The following is a 13,287-nucleotide window of genomic DNA, read 5'->3' as shown; positions in this document are numbered from 1 at the left end:
ATCATCCTACGCGATGCTTGCGTGGGACTATTCACAAAAGTCTGAAATCCTGAAAGTCGTGGCTTGCCGCCAAAGACCATATAACAAAAGAACACAAGCGCATTTCCATATCCAACCATCCATCAACTCCATTCCAAACAATAGCTAAATCCTAGCACGATACATCCCCATACCATCAGCACACTTTGTTTGCTTAGCCTCAAACATATAAGTACTCTCCGCAGCAATAAACCTCTGACTCAACGCCTTTATCAAAACGAACAAGACCTCCCCCGGCACATACATATGATCGATTTCCTGCAGGACGCACCACGACGGCCGGGGCCGCATGCGTACATGGCTTGTTGCAGCACCGGGAGGTTGCCCGGGGAGTTCGTGGCAGTTTTGGCATTCGTTGCGGTAGAAGAACTCTTGGCGGTAGCGGTGGGATATGGTAGTGAAGATGTGGAGTTTTTGTGAATGGAGGTCCAGCATTTCTTGTGCGCTCTGTACGTCTCGGGCGTCGAGTCTTGCTTGGATGTTGAATGTGAGGAGGTGTTCTGAGGCAGTGGGCATGTAGGGGGTCAGGTTTTGGTTGAAGGGTGTGTCGATGGGTGTGTTGATGAGGGTGTCGGAGAGCTGGCTAGTTGATGGGGTTTCTGTGGAGTATGCCATGGTCACCAGCATGAGTATTGACAGCATGGATTGATAGAATAGATTGAGGGGAGGGGAGGGGAGGGGGGGAGAAACTAGGGAGAACGTGGTTTATATACCTCTTAAGACTTTGCGAATTCCATGCCTAGGTTCCGTAGAACTGACAGTGAATGCCCGTTTTTTTTAAATGAGTCTGGAAGTCCATTTGTTATTGAGAAACAACATTCAATTCACAAAAAACGTGTTAAAACTTGCCGTTTTATACCAAAGTGACTTTAGCAGTAGAGGTGCAGACAGGCGCTAAGATGGAGGAAAGCGAAGAAATTATATCCGTTTCACTAGGTTTATCTACGTCCTTAGCTCTACAACAAAAAGAGATACTTGGAAAGATACGACTAGTATTTACTGATTCTGAGAAATAGAGACGAGATAAGAAAGAACTATCAATGAATATAAGCGCTGGCGGTGAGAATTGGAGAGGAGAATAAACGTTCCAACTCTGCATTACACCTATTGAAGCACACAGGCCTTCGTACAAATATCCCAATTCCATTTATGAACTGCGTGAATAGTCTTCCAATACCAATCTTACCAACCCTAGCCATCAATCTTGAAACAAGTGGTGATGCAAAACAAGCCATGTCCAACCATCTACTACTGTATAAAGATGAAAAGAGCAACCACTCAAAAGCAAATTGGTTATATACTTCCCCCTTTCTCCTACATGACAATTCCCCAGAGCTGAAAACACACGCAAATACCCACCCCACATATATCGCTCTTAAAACAGCAACTCCAAAGAGCAGCAATCAGATATATTCAGTCAAAAATCATTGCTAATATGAGGTCGACGCAATAGTATCTATCCTGTTTGTCTAATGATTCAAGCACCCGAGAAATGCAGTAAGGAAAGCTGGGCAGATATCTATAAACCCGCAGAGTGAGACACGAACAAGGAACGCTCCGAATCATAAATAACAAATCAAAGCCGACTTCAAAAGCGTTGACAAAATCGTGGATGGATCCTCGCAAGCAAGTACAAACGAGCAACTCCATTTCTACATCCACTTTCACAGATCCAAGCAAAAATTCCATCTGAGCCTCACTCATAGCATAATGATCTATTGTACTGCTTGCAAAGGGTAAGTAATTAAGGAGCAGGGTATAATGGCATGGATGATTGGATCGGTTTATGAGGAAAGGTGGAGAGGGAGAAAAAGTGCCGGTAGGTAATACTGGGTAGGATACGATGTAATGGAATGAGAGAAGGGGTGAGTGAAGTCTAGGCGATGTGGAATACTGGGCTGGGACAGGTAGTGAGTGGATCTGTAGCAGGAAAGGAGGAGGAAGGAGGAAGGGAAGGGTTGAACATCCCACTGGGAAGGTTCGCTCGTTTGAGATACTGCCTCTACCCACCTCGTCGCGCTTCCCTCGTACAAACCAACGAGCTTCTGTAACAAAGTATCCCTTCATCCATTTCATAGGACCGGACCAAACCCCTCCACTCTCGTTTCACAGACACAGACACATGTATATCGAATCAAATTACCAAGTCCAGCATATATCATTGTGATCGTGATCGTGATTGTGGTGGAATGCACTCAATTCTTTGTTTGTTTCTTGCTTTCATACCCATGCAATGCGAGCGCGAGTAGTTTCAAAAAGTCAAGTCAAGTATCAATCCCATGCCATTCCATTCCATGCTAGACCCAGAACCCCGAAGTCGAAATCGAAAGCGCAAAGAAGCGTAACCCTTTTTACATGACGACACCAGAGTTGCTTGCGATACGCTGGAAAGAAATAGTTAGCGGTGTCGAACGAAGGACAGGGAAAGGTGTAGGTGTAGGGGCAGTTTTGGGGGAAAGAACTTACTGGCCATAGTTCAGCTGCCTCCTTTCCGACGGGTCCTGTGATGGCTGAGCCCTTCATCTCGCCCTTGGGGTTGACGATCTGTTTGTACGAAATTAGCCATCCATCATTCATATCCCCTTAATTTCCATTCCATTCCCAAACATCCACTGTCCCCAATACCAATACCACACATATCTCACAACCCACCCCAAACTCCATTCCACACTAACCCGGCTCCCAAAGAAGGAAATTATAAACTCACCACACCAGCATTATCCTCAAAGTACAAGAAAACACCATCAGTGCGTCTCCATGGCTTGCTCTGGCGCACAATAACAGCAGGCATGACCTTCTTTCTTAGCTCGGGCTTTCCCTTCTTGACAGTGGCCATGACCATATCGCCGACGCCGCCGGCCGGGAGACGGTTCAGGCGGGCACCGATACCCTTGACGGAGATGATGTAGAGATTGCGAGCGCCGCTGTTGTCGCAGCAGTTCATGACTGCACCGCTGTTTGAGGAGAAGAGTTAGCGAAATGGAGGTGCAGAGAGAGGTAGACGGGTACAGGGAGGTATATGGGGACGTACACTGGGAGACCGAGAGTCATCTTTAGCTTGCCGCCGGGGGCACCACGTCTAGAAGGATATGAGAATCAGCAATCTGTTTCTTCCAATGCAATGCGCAATCCATTCTCCAAATCCGTATCCGTATGCCTCCACTTCAATCCCCTCATCTGCCACCTCTGCCATCCTCATCCTTCACCTCCATCTCCTCCTCCTCCCTTCATATTCTCGCGCACAAATGCCCTCCCTCTCCCCGTCCTCTCCATCAATCATCAACCCACCCTCCACGCCTCGCACATCCAAAGCCCCTCTCCCTCACATCCAGCGTCCTCGCATCGCACCGCAGAATCTCAAAGGAAAAATATAACATACGAGATCTTAGCCATTATTCCTACGTTGAATCTTGTTCGGGTCGATCAAAGATGTGCTTCGTAGCGGTAGTCGTTGAGTTGCTTGCGTTGTCGATGTCGCGGAAAGTAAAGTTTTGCGTTTCGAGGCAAGATTTTGGTGGAAACCCTAATCGCTTAAGCGAGCGCACTAATAATTTGATGAAAATTCATCATCGACATCAACTCATCGACTTCACTCTTTTTTTAATTCTATTCTATTCTGTCATTCTGTCCTTTTACTTTTACAGGAGTGAATATGGAATTTTCATAGGTTTGGGTTTATGACTTCTAGGGATATGGTGAGAAAATCAATTGGAACTTTTGCGAGTCACAAGAGACAATAACAAATATTTTGGTATTCCCTGATTTGATTTTTCAATTCAATTCAACTCGCTATTTTCTATGCTATAGAGATACAGAGCATGATGAGAGATCATTCAGTGGCTTGTGCCTGATATCATGAGCCAGCAATGGTTCAATGGTCAGTGTCGGCATATAAGTGATTGCAAAGTTCGTAAAGATAAAGAGCCGGAATGCAGTCTTGACCACCCTATATGCAAGCAAAACCTGCGCAAGCCTTATGAAGAGCCAAAAGAAACATCTTGATAGCCTGAATCAGCAAAATCACAATCGTGTAAATGCAACACCATTCCTCCAGCTTCCCTGTTGCCGAACTCCCAGTACGCCCTGCTAAGTTGCCCTTCCAGTGCATGAGTGGTACATGTGAATATAAAATCTAAAACGAGACGCTGTGCTGGCTGGGTATTGACGCCGAGTTCTGTATGAACAGTCTCTTCAGCCGTCGCCGTCTTCATGTTGGTTTTGAATGTGCCATCTCCGTGGATGTTTCACCCTTCTCCGTCCGCTCTGCTTCACCTTCTTGCTTGGGCACAATTGTATCTGGGACAGTAGTGGCAGTGGCAGCGGCAGGTTCAGAAACAGTCACAGCCGGTGTTGAAACTTCAGGCGTCTTCGATTTGGCAGCAACAGATGGTACAGCTGGGGTAACTGCCACTGCTGGTATAACTTCTGGTGCATCTGTCATGTCGACGTCATTATCAACAATCTCGATTGTCAGTTTCGCAGATTGAGCGGGAGATGGTGCGTTGGATGGTCCAAGTTCTCCAGAATCAACAGCCGCGACACCAAGCGTCTTCTTCTCCATTAATTCAGCGTTGACCTCAGCATTTGCCTCGGTCGCCATTGCGGTAACAATACCATCCAGAGGATGCTGGACTTCAGGAGTAACAGCACCACTATCCATTTCAATATCAGAAGCAGCAGCGTTGGCATTTTGGAAATCCATAATGTTTCGTCGCTTGATCTGCCCGTTCTGAGGTCGAACACCGTTGGCACGTGACTCTTCCTCATCTTCGCTCTCGTCAAGTTCATCATCTCGAGTGATGCGCTGGTCCCACTGGCGTTTGGTATGGCGAGTATCCTTATTCTCATCATCATCCAGATCATCAAGCTCGTCGTCGTCGTCATCAGCGCCTCCTGCCAAAGTATGACGTGGAACTTCTGTCAGTTGAACCGATGGCGCATGAGCGGTCTTTTTCAGATTCTCAATGACTTGAATCTTGATCTTCTCCAGATAGTCTTTTGAGTTGGCGTTTTCCATGTTCGAAGAACGAACATCAAGCTCGTAGTCAGGTCCATAGTACTGATTTTTGTTAGATTACGTCTCACGTGACTCGAAAATGAAGCTTACCTCGTAGTACTCATTGAAAGGAAGAACAGCACCCATCTCTTGGCCGACAAGAACACCAGTCTCGAATGCCCAGGTACGAGCAACATTGCGCATAGTGTAGCCACCACCACCTAGGACAAGCGTTGGCATGCCGAAACCCTTGACGAATTTAACGCAGTTGGCGTGACCACGCATGCTGAGGTTGAAGCAGCCAAGACGATCGCCCGACAAGCTGTCACCACCACATTGGAGGACGATAGCTTCTGGCTGATAGTAGTCCATGACATTCTGGATGACGGGTTCGAAGATGGACTTGTAGGTAACATCATCAATGCCGTCGCGGAGGGGAAAGTTGACAGCGTAGTTTTTGCCTTGACCAACACCAATGTCGCGAAGCTCACCAGTGCCCGGAAAGTACTCTCCATACTTGTGAAACGAAACGGTCATGACACGGTCGGTGGTGTAGAAAGCCTCCTCGACACCATCACCGTGATGAACATCAATGTCTATGTAGAGTACGCGCTTCTTAAAGCGAAGAAGCTCAATAATGCCCAAGACGATATCTGGAAAGGAGGTTAGGGTTTTGCTCGGCTTGGGATAGCAGATAACTTACCATTGACATAGCAGAAACCAGATGCCTCGCTCTTCTTTGCGTGATGAAGGCCACCAGCCCAATTGACTGCAATGTCGCATTTGCCGCGGTTGAGACGAGCTGCACCTTCCATACTGCCACCAGCACTGATACCACAGAACTCGAACAGTCCATCAAATACAGGACAATCATCTCCGACATTGTATTTGCCTTGTTCCTTTGCGAAAGAGTCCATGTTGTCCGGGGTCACCTTTTGCAGAAAATCGATGTACTCATCCGTGTGGAATTGGGTCATCTCATGACGGGTAGCAGGCTTTGCACGCTGGAGAAGATGTTAGCAGATGGATCAAGGTATCTGGCGCCATCCTCTCGAGAGCGCCCAGAGGTCGACCTACATAGATTTCCATCTTGGAATATACTCCATAGTTCATAATCAAGCTGTGCGCCAACCGGATTCTGTGAGGCTTCATAGGATGGCCAGCAACGTAGGCATAATTCCCGACATCAGAGTCGTAGAAGTAGGCAACCCTCTTCTTGCCACCGGAATTATTCATCGAAGGCGGATCAATGGGCGCGAAGGTAGCCATCTCGAAGAGCTTCTGGTTGTAACCAGCTCACAGGATTTAGGGATTTAGGAACGAGGTGGGTATTGGGAAGACAGACAGATTGCGTGGTTGTAGAAATCTATATGTAGATGCGCAGTTGTAGTTTGTGCGAATGTTATGGTATGCGAGGGAACAAGTGAGGTAATATGGAAAAGACCCAATACTGCAAGGGAATCTCGAAGCTTCAATAGCAGCTGCATCCGCATACAAAACTAGCGCCGGCCTTTACCGCCACCGATAGGGCAATACCTTGCTGAACTAACAACAGCAAAATATCTTCCTATTATGCGAAAGAAAGACAATAAGAAGCGTTCAAAGAATAGAAATTACTAATACTCATAAATTGATTTCATAACTTACCTGATGGCAAGATCACTCTTCCGAAGAAAGGCGGGGAAGAAGGATATCCGAATTGAAGAAGGCGAGGCTAACTGCAAGGCTGAGATCACGTGCACCAATCCCCCGCTAAACCCGAACAAGAATGGATTCCAGGCAAGCTGGATGCGCAAGCAAGCTGCTGGAGCTCAATAAACATCAGAGCCGCAATCTTGCTTCATCTTGAAGCAACAACTTGAAATCCCACCAACCCCACAACTACCACTCCTCTCGACCCTCTACGGACTCCCCTCAAGTCGATTATACCATACATACACTGCAAGATGGATAGATTAAATCGGATGCTGGCCTCCGCCGGAGGCATGGGAGGTCTTAACAGCGCCGCCCCAGGATCTGTAAGCTTTTCTATCCCCATGGCTTTGCAGAGGTTTTCTCTGGATTGAAGGATATAATGCTGACTCTCCATTTACCAGGATAACACAACCCTTATCGATAATTCCGAAACCGTCTACATCTCCTCCCTCGCGCTCTTGAAGATGTTGAGACATGGAAGGGCAGGAGTACCGATGGAAGTTATGGGTCTGATGTTGGGAGAATTCGTAGACGACTTCACAGTACGCGTAGTAGATGTGTTCGCTATGCCGCAAAGTGGTACAGGTGTCAGTGTCGAAGCAGTCGATCCAGTTTTCCAGACCAAGATGATGGATATGTTAAGGCAAACAGGACGGTATTATCCCCAAACATCTATATATTACTACAAAGCTGACAATCCCCGCAATAGACCAGAGACAGTTGTCGGCTGGTACCATTCTCATCCTGGTTTCGGCTGCTGGCTTTCCTCCGTCGATATCAACACCCAACAATCCTTTGAACAACTCACCCCCCGCGCCGTCGCCGTAGTAGTCGACCCCATCCAATCCGTCAAAGGCAAAGTTGTAATCGACGCCTTCCGCCTCATCAACCCACAATCCCTTATGCTCGGCCAAGAACCCCGTCAATCTACCTCGAACTTAGGCCACCTCAACAAACCCTCTATTCAAGCCCTGATTCACGGCCTGAACCGCCACTACTACAGCATTGGCATCAACTACCGCAAATCCGCACTCGAAGAAAACATGCTCATGAACCTACACAAGCAAGTCTGGACCGAGGGTCTACAAATGGACGATTTCCGCCTCGAGGACACGCGCAACAAGGACCGATTACAAAAACTTGTCGGGCTGGCAGACGGCTATGAGAAGCGCGTCAAAGAGGAGACGGAGCTGACAAAGGACCAGCTAAAGACGAGATATGTGGGCAAGGTAGACCCGAAGAAGCATCTGGAGGATGTGGGGCAACAGCTTATTGAAGATAACATTGTGTCGGTTTCGAGACAGATGATTGACAAGGAGGCGTCGGCGCCCAAGGAGAAGAGCGCGGCGAATGGGCATGCGAATGGTGATGCGATGGATGTGGAGGAGGAACTGTGAGGGGCGAAATATGAAAATGGCTTGTACAATAGGCGTTTGGCTTTTGGCTGAGCACGAGGATGCCGGATACTAGAAGCAATATCAGGCGTACTTTCCCAGTTCTTTTCGTATTTGTGCGTATTTTCGTGTTCAAGTATCTACTGCATACAAACCAACGTGAGTCACGGGCGAGACAACGCGTCGAGTGGTCTGCTCTTGTCCTCGACCTGGAATACTCGTAACAATGTCTGAAACTCGCATCATTCTTCAACCTCATGAAACCGATAAAAATACCACTTCTTGTATTTTCTACTCAAGACCACCGAGTCTCGCTCGCGCTCATCACATCAGGATCTATGCCAACTAATCCCTGTGTCTACGCGCTTATTCATTCATTCATTCATTCAGTACTCGATTTTCGATCGATATGCTTGAATAGATTAGACGACGCGATTCTCAGCCAAAAGGGGACAAACAGAATTTCTCGGCCCTATCCGTTGGAATCATAGTAAGCGTTACCAGTGCCGAGTACTAGACTGGAATCCATATGCGTGTATTCTGCGTCGAGGTTTGCGTTGGAATCTTTTGTCTTTTCAGCTTTTTGGACCCCGTACGAGACAAATCTTCAATATAGCTGGTCTATGTTATATATAGACCCTTTCATTTCAGATGCCATTGCTATCAAAATCTCCGCTTTTAGGACACACGTGCTTGTTTTCGAGCCCGGTGGCATGGCACGCGTAGCTGCTTCGTGGACCTAGAAAACAGCACAGAACTAGTACTTTTAGAGGCGGACTTTGCGCTTTCAGCAATTATTTTTATGCACGGAGAGCAGAAATCAAATGATGAGACATCAGCAAACGCTATCGTTGAGGAAGTTCTGCATTTGTGTTTAATGCCGCCTTTAATTTGCTTCGACTACCTTGATTTGGGGAAAGAAAGAGCCGCACGAGGAAATGAAGAAAATAGCTAAAAAAGCGGTGATGAATGCGGATTTGTGAATGGTTGTGTACCATTGCCTACAAAGTTATGCGATTGCCGATTTCTACAAATCGAGCGCTGCATTGAGCCCGGAGAGACCTTCATTAGAGTAAGAGAATTGCTATGTTTTAACACCTGCAGCATCCTAATGTCTCGATAGAGAAGAATATGTATTCTCGAGTTCTATCTGAAGCATAGCTTAAACGACCTGTTACATACCTAAATATCGCTATCTTTTTCACAAGACTAAACATTCCATACATGGCAGTTAGTACTAGGTCGCTCCACTATCAAGACAAAAAAACCTCTACGCTTCCATAACTAGGTCATTCCCTTAACCCTTTCCAAGAAATACCTATTCACAACGCTGCTCCTTTGCAGTCAATGAATACTAAAAAACGTCCTAAACAGGCAATCCAAACCTTTTGCTGCACGTCGCGCCAAAAATGACTTTTGGCGGCGACCAATAATTAGTTCCTCCCTTTGGTGTATTCACTCGCAAAATTCACATTAACCAAGCCACCGCGCCGAGGGTATGGTAGTGGGTATATATAATTGAATAAACAGTACGCAAAATACATCAAATGTGTAATGGTGTACTGGTCTAGGGTTCTGAAAAATCTAATCGTCGAGCTTGCTTGGGGGTGTCCTGACCTAATATTCTTTTTGCTCTTTTGGTGGTTTATTTATTAGCATCACGCGCTTTTTCGAATGTTGTATGTTTTTTTCTGGGGGCTGTAATTAGATTCGAGATGCAAGTATTATGAGATGTTTGGTTTTCTTTTTTGTCCTTTTAGGAGGGGTGACTTTTCAACGTGTCTTTTAGAGTAAAGGAAACTTTCTACTTTTCAACATAGCATTTCGACTCTTTATTCGTTATGATATGCATTTCTTCAGCCTACCTCTCTCTTGGAACTTCATTCACACCCTCTTATTCGAATGATCATGTTTGATGTCCTGCCACCAACATAAACTGATTCAATCCAGAATACCCTCCAGCATTAGTCGTTGCATTCGTAGCCCTTTTAGTGGGTGAAATTCCACATCTCCTACAATTCGAGTTGACATTCAAGTCATGGTTATCACAGGAGTTATTTCGTGATCGATGTATGCTTGCCGTTTAGAATAAAAAAAAAAATTGTGCGCTTAATCAGCTTTAAGAAAGATTTTGCTGTTGAGGCAGTTTTGAACTTTTGGTTGCTCGTTGAAGTGCTTGATTTGTTTATGGGGTACCACGATTTTCCCCGCCACTAAGACGCCAATTGTTATGTGAGTTTAGAAATAGTTCAGAGATCCATGCCTAGTGAGCTTATTCCTAGATAATAAGATTGATTTGGGAAGGAGCAGCAACTGCAGTAGGAGAAAATAGTGGACCTAGAAATAGTTGAGAATAAGATGTTAACTTGCTAGTATGACAGCTTTATGACATTGAGGGGCTTTGGAAACTAGGAAGCATAAGCACAAGATGTGTAAGTATCCAAAGAACGTATAAGACTGTCGTTCCATATAGATTCTGGGGGTTTTGAAACGTTTAAAGATAAGAATTGTGAATATCGTAGAAATTAGAATTGTTTCAACTTCGTAGTGATTTGCGAACTAACTCGCCCAGGATAACTTCCTTACATGTTCGAGATTTACACTCCACGTAAATAATTCCAAGAGTTCAAGTAAATCTAAACATTAGAGGACTCTTATAGGAAAAGCAATTACAGTAAATACTTCACAGCTTGTCGTTACAGAAAAGGGGGCGGGAGATCGACATACTAGACGAGGTGTGGCTGTGACATTACTGTGGCTGAAGCGAGGACAGCTGGCTCCCTAGATTCGAAACAACCTACGACATGATAACGACCTGAAGCTCACGACCTCGACCTGCTTTACACATTATACGAGAAGCTTAATCATTAAAGGCGTCTTGGACATAAAAAATAAGGTGGCAGGAACCTGCGATGTCCGCATACTGTAGCCTCGCCATCGACGCGTAAGCAAGCAACAGACCACGAGTTTCAACCTCGCAGCGCTTCCACAGCTCCTAACCGTCCCCGGATTGCTCCAAACCCGCCAAAATGGTGGGAATGAATGTATGTTCCCTTCCCAATACCCCCAGTACTGTGCAGTTATTCTAACCCTCACGATCAGCTGTTCCGTGTCTTGGGCGACATTTCCCACTTCCTCTCGAAATGCATCCTCATCTATGCCATCCACCGCAACTCCAGCACCGAGGGCGTGTCCCTTATCACTCAAGGCCTCTACTGCCTCGTCTTCATAACCCGATACCTTGATCTATTTATGGGCAGCTCGTTATGGAACCTTATGTTCAAGATCTTCTATATCCTGAGCTCCCTATACATTCTTTTCTTGATGCTGCGTGTGTATGCGCGGACACGGGAAAGGGAGAAGGCGTGGCAACTTGGAGGAGTATCGTTTGTGGGAAGCGCTGTTCTTGCTCCATTTGTCATGTTAATTTTCAGATCTAAGGAGGAATGGGGGTTCATGGAGGTATGTGTCCCCCTCCCCTCCCCCGCTCCCCATATCTAGTCTCAGGCTGACACTCCTACCTAGGTTTGCTGGACATTCTCCATAATCCTCGAATCCACCTGCATCCTCCCACAACTCCTCTTACTCCGACAAACAACAGTACCGACCGTTATCGATTCCTTCTACCTCATAATGCTTGGCTCCTACCGTGGTTTCTATATCCTGAACTGGATATACCGCGAATTCGACGACAGTCCCCGGAAACCTGATGCGCCATCCATCATTTTCGGTGTCATTCAGACAGCATTCTATGTTGACTTCTTCTGGGTGTACTACACGCGACAGCGCGTGAAGCTCCGACATGGCGGATTAGTCGATGCGGATGATATGCGTAGAGGCTGGTTGCTGCGGACTGTGTTTGGAAATAAGACGATTGTAGGAAATATCGGCGAAGACGATCATGCACCGGCTCTAGGGGATGAGGAGAATGGGCATGCTAGAACTGATAATGGTCCGAGGTCTAAGAACTCGAAGTGGGGTTCGAGAGGGATCAGCGTTTCTGCTGACGAGGGCGTGCTGGACGAGAACAGTGAGAGAAGAGTGGATCCATTTACTGGGCAGGAGGAAGGGATTATAGATACGGCGGAGGATTTTGAGCCGGATGCTAAGATGAAGGATCCGGATGAGCTGGCGAAGATTTTGGATGATGATGAGGATGATAGTGATGATGGGGTTTTGCCTGGTGAGGGTTCGGCGGCGGTGGGGAATGGCTCGGAATGGAGAGATGGTAGTAGTAAGTAGGATTTGGGGCTGTATAGTATGAGATTGCTTTGTTCATCAATGTTCATTATTCACAATGCCCAGGAGTGTACTGGCGTTACTTGAAGACTCTGATACTTTGCTCTCCGTACTCGTGCTCGTGCTTGATTGGCAAGTCTGCAGGCACTCCTAAAATGTTCGGCCGTGTAAAAGTCTTAGTACACAGAGAATCCAATTGTCAAACGCGTTTTAAGTATCCAAGCTCAGTACCAAAGCTTGATCGCCCACACACATTCACCAGTCTTTATCCATTGTATCCCATGGCAATCCTCGTCGCTGATTTCGAGGCAGAGGAAGTTGTTCATGTATCTCCCTTGGCCGGCCCGGACCCCTTTGAAATTTAGGACGAGATTATTTTTCATCAATCGCTCGATTGCTTTCTTGAAGATTTCTGGGACTGACTGTGAAGAGCGACTAGTTAGCTCTCGTAGAGTGGAACGAATTTTCAGGTGATATACCTTTTCGCGACTCTCGTAGAGATTCTCATAGAACAATGGGAGTAGGACTACAAATTTTAAGAATTTACCTGAGCCTTGAGTACCGCGGCATTTCGAAGCTGCTTCGTTTTCTGCGTTTTGGAATTCGCTTACTCGCACTTTTTACTCACTGTATAGATGACCCTTTTCATCGAGTATGGCATCGTGAACATCGAGGACCATGTGGAATATGGGTGGCCGGAGTCAGCGTTGGTTATAGATATATGGATCCAAAGTCTCGACTTGTCTCAAGAAGGCAGTCGGATGTTCCGACATCCCACCTACCAAGCTTTTCGTAGGTCCAATGTGGTATGCACCTCCAACTCCTGGTGTTTCTGTTTAGCCAGCAATATCTATACCCTTGACAACTCTCTGAAACTTTTAACCCCGAAAATGGGTCAGAAAGAATAAATAAACTGGTTGCCGG

At 46.4% G+C, this 13,287-nt stretch overlaps 4 protein-coding genes across 4 annotated transcripts; 2 read left to right on the top strand and 2 right to left on the bottom strand.

The window, feature by feature from the left end:
• Nucleotides 1-2,390: 2,390 nt before the first annotated feature.
• RPL23B (60S ribosomal protein) lies at nt 2,391-3,117 on the bottom strand (the record flags this gene model as incomplete). Its single annotated transcript, XM_031151449.1, has 4 exons — nt 2,391-2,423; nt 2,506-2,583; nt 2,747-2,993; nt 3,071-3,117. Coding segments are annotated over 4 exons (405 nt in total), but the record flags the coding sequence as incomplete, so codon positions are not given.
• A 1,129-nt stretch (nt 3,118-4,246) lies between these two features.
• RPD3 (Histone deacetylase) lies at nt 4,247-6,304 on the bottom strand (the record flags this gene model as incomplete). Its single annotated transcript, XM_031151448.1, has 4 exons — nt 4,247-5,098; nt 5,147-5,688; nt 5,739-6,039; nt 6,113-6,304. The coding sequence occupies 4 exons, from the start codon at nt 6,302-6,304 to the stop codon at nt 4,247-4,249; spliced, it is 1,887 nt and encodes a 628-aa protein (XP_031004018.1).
• Nucleotides 6,305-6,981: 677 nt separating this feature from the next.
• rpn11 (26S proteasome regulatory subunit) lies at nt 6,982-8,127 on the top strand (the record flags this gene model as incomplete). Its single annotated transcript, XM_031151447.1, has 2 exons — nt 6,982-7,053; nt 7,132-8,127. 2 exons carry the CDS (start codon nt 6,982-6,984, stop codon nt 8,125-8,127), a joined length of 1,068 nt encoding a protein of 355 aa, XP_031004017.1.
• A 2,909-nt stretch (nt 8,128-11,036) lies between these two features.
• erd-2 (ER lumen protein-retaining receptor) lies at nt 11,037-12,366 on the top strand (the record flags this gene model as incomplete). The annotated part of the gene is made up of 3 exons (XM_031151446.1): nt 11,037-11,068; nt 11,205-11,586; nt 11,650-12,366. 3 exons carry the CDS (start codon nt 11,037-11,039, stop codon nt 12,364-12,366), a joined length of 1,131 nt encoding a protein of 376 aa, XP_031004004.1.
• Between the last annotated feature and the right edge of the window lie 921 nt (nt 12,367-13,287).

This window comes from Lachnellula hyalina, assembly GCF_007821495.1.
Source record: "Lachnellula hyalina strain CBS 185.66 chromosome Unknown contig00102, whole genome shotgun sequence".
Lineage (NCBI taxonomy): Eukaryota > Fungi > Ascomycota > Leotiomycetes > Helotiales > Lachnaceae > Lachnellula > Lachnellula hyalina.
This window is presented reverse-complemented; position numbering and strand designations above follow the sequence as displayed.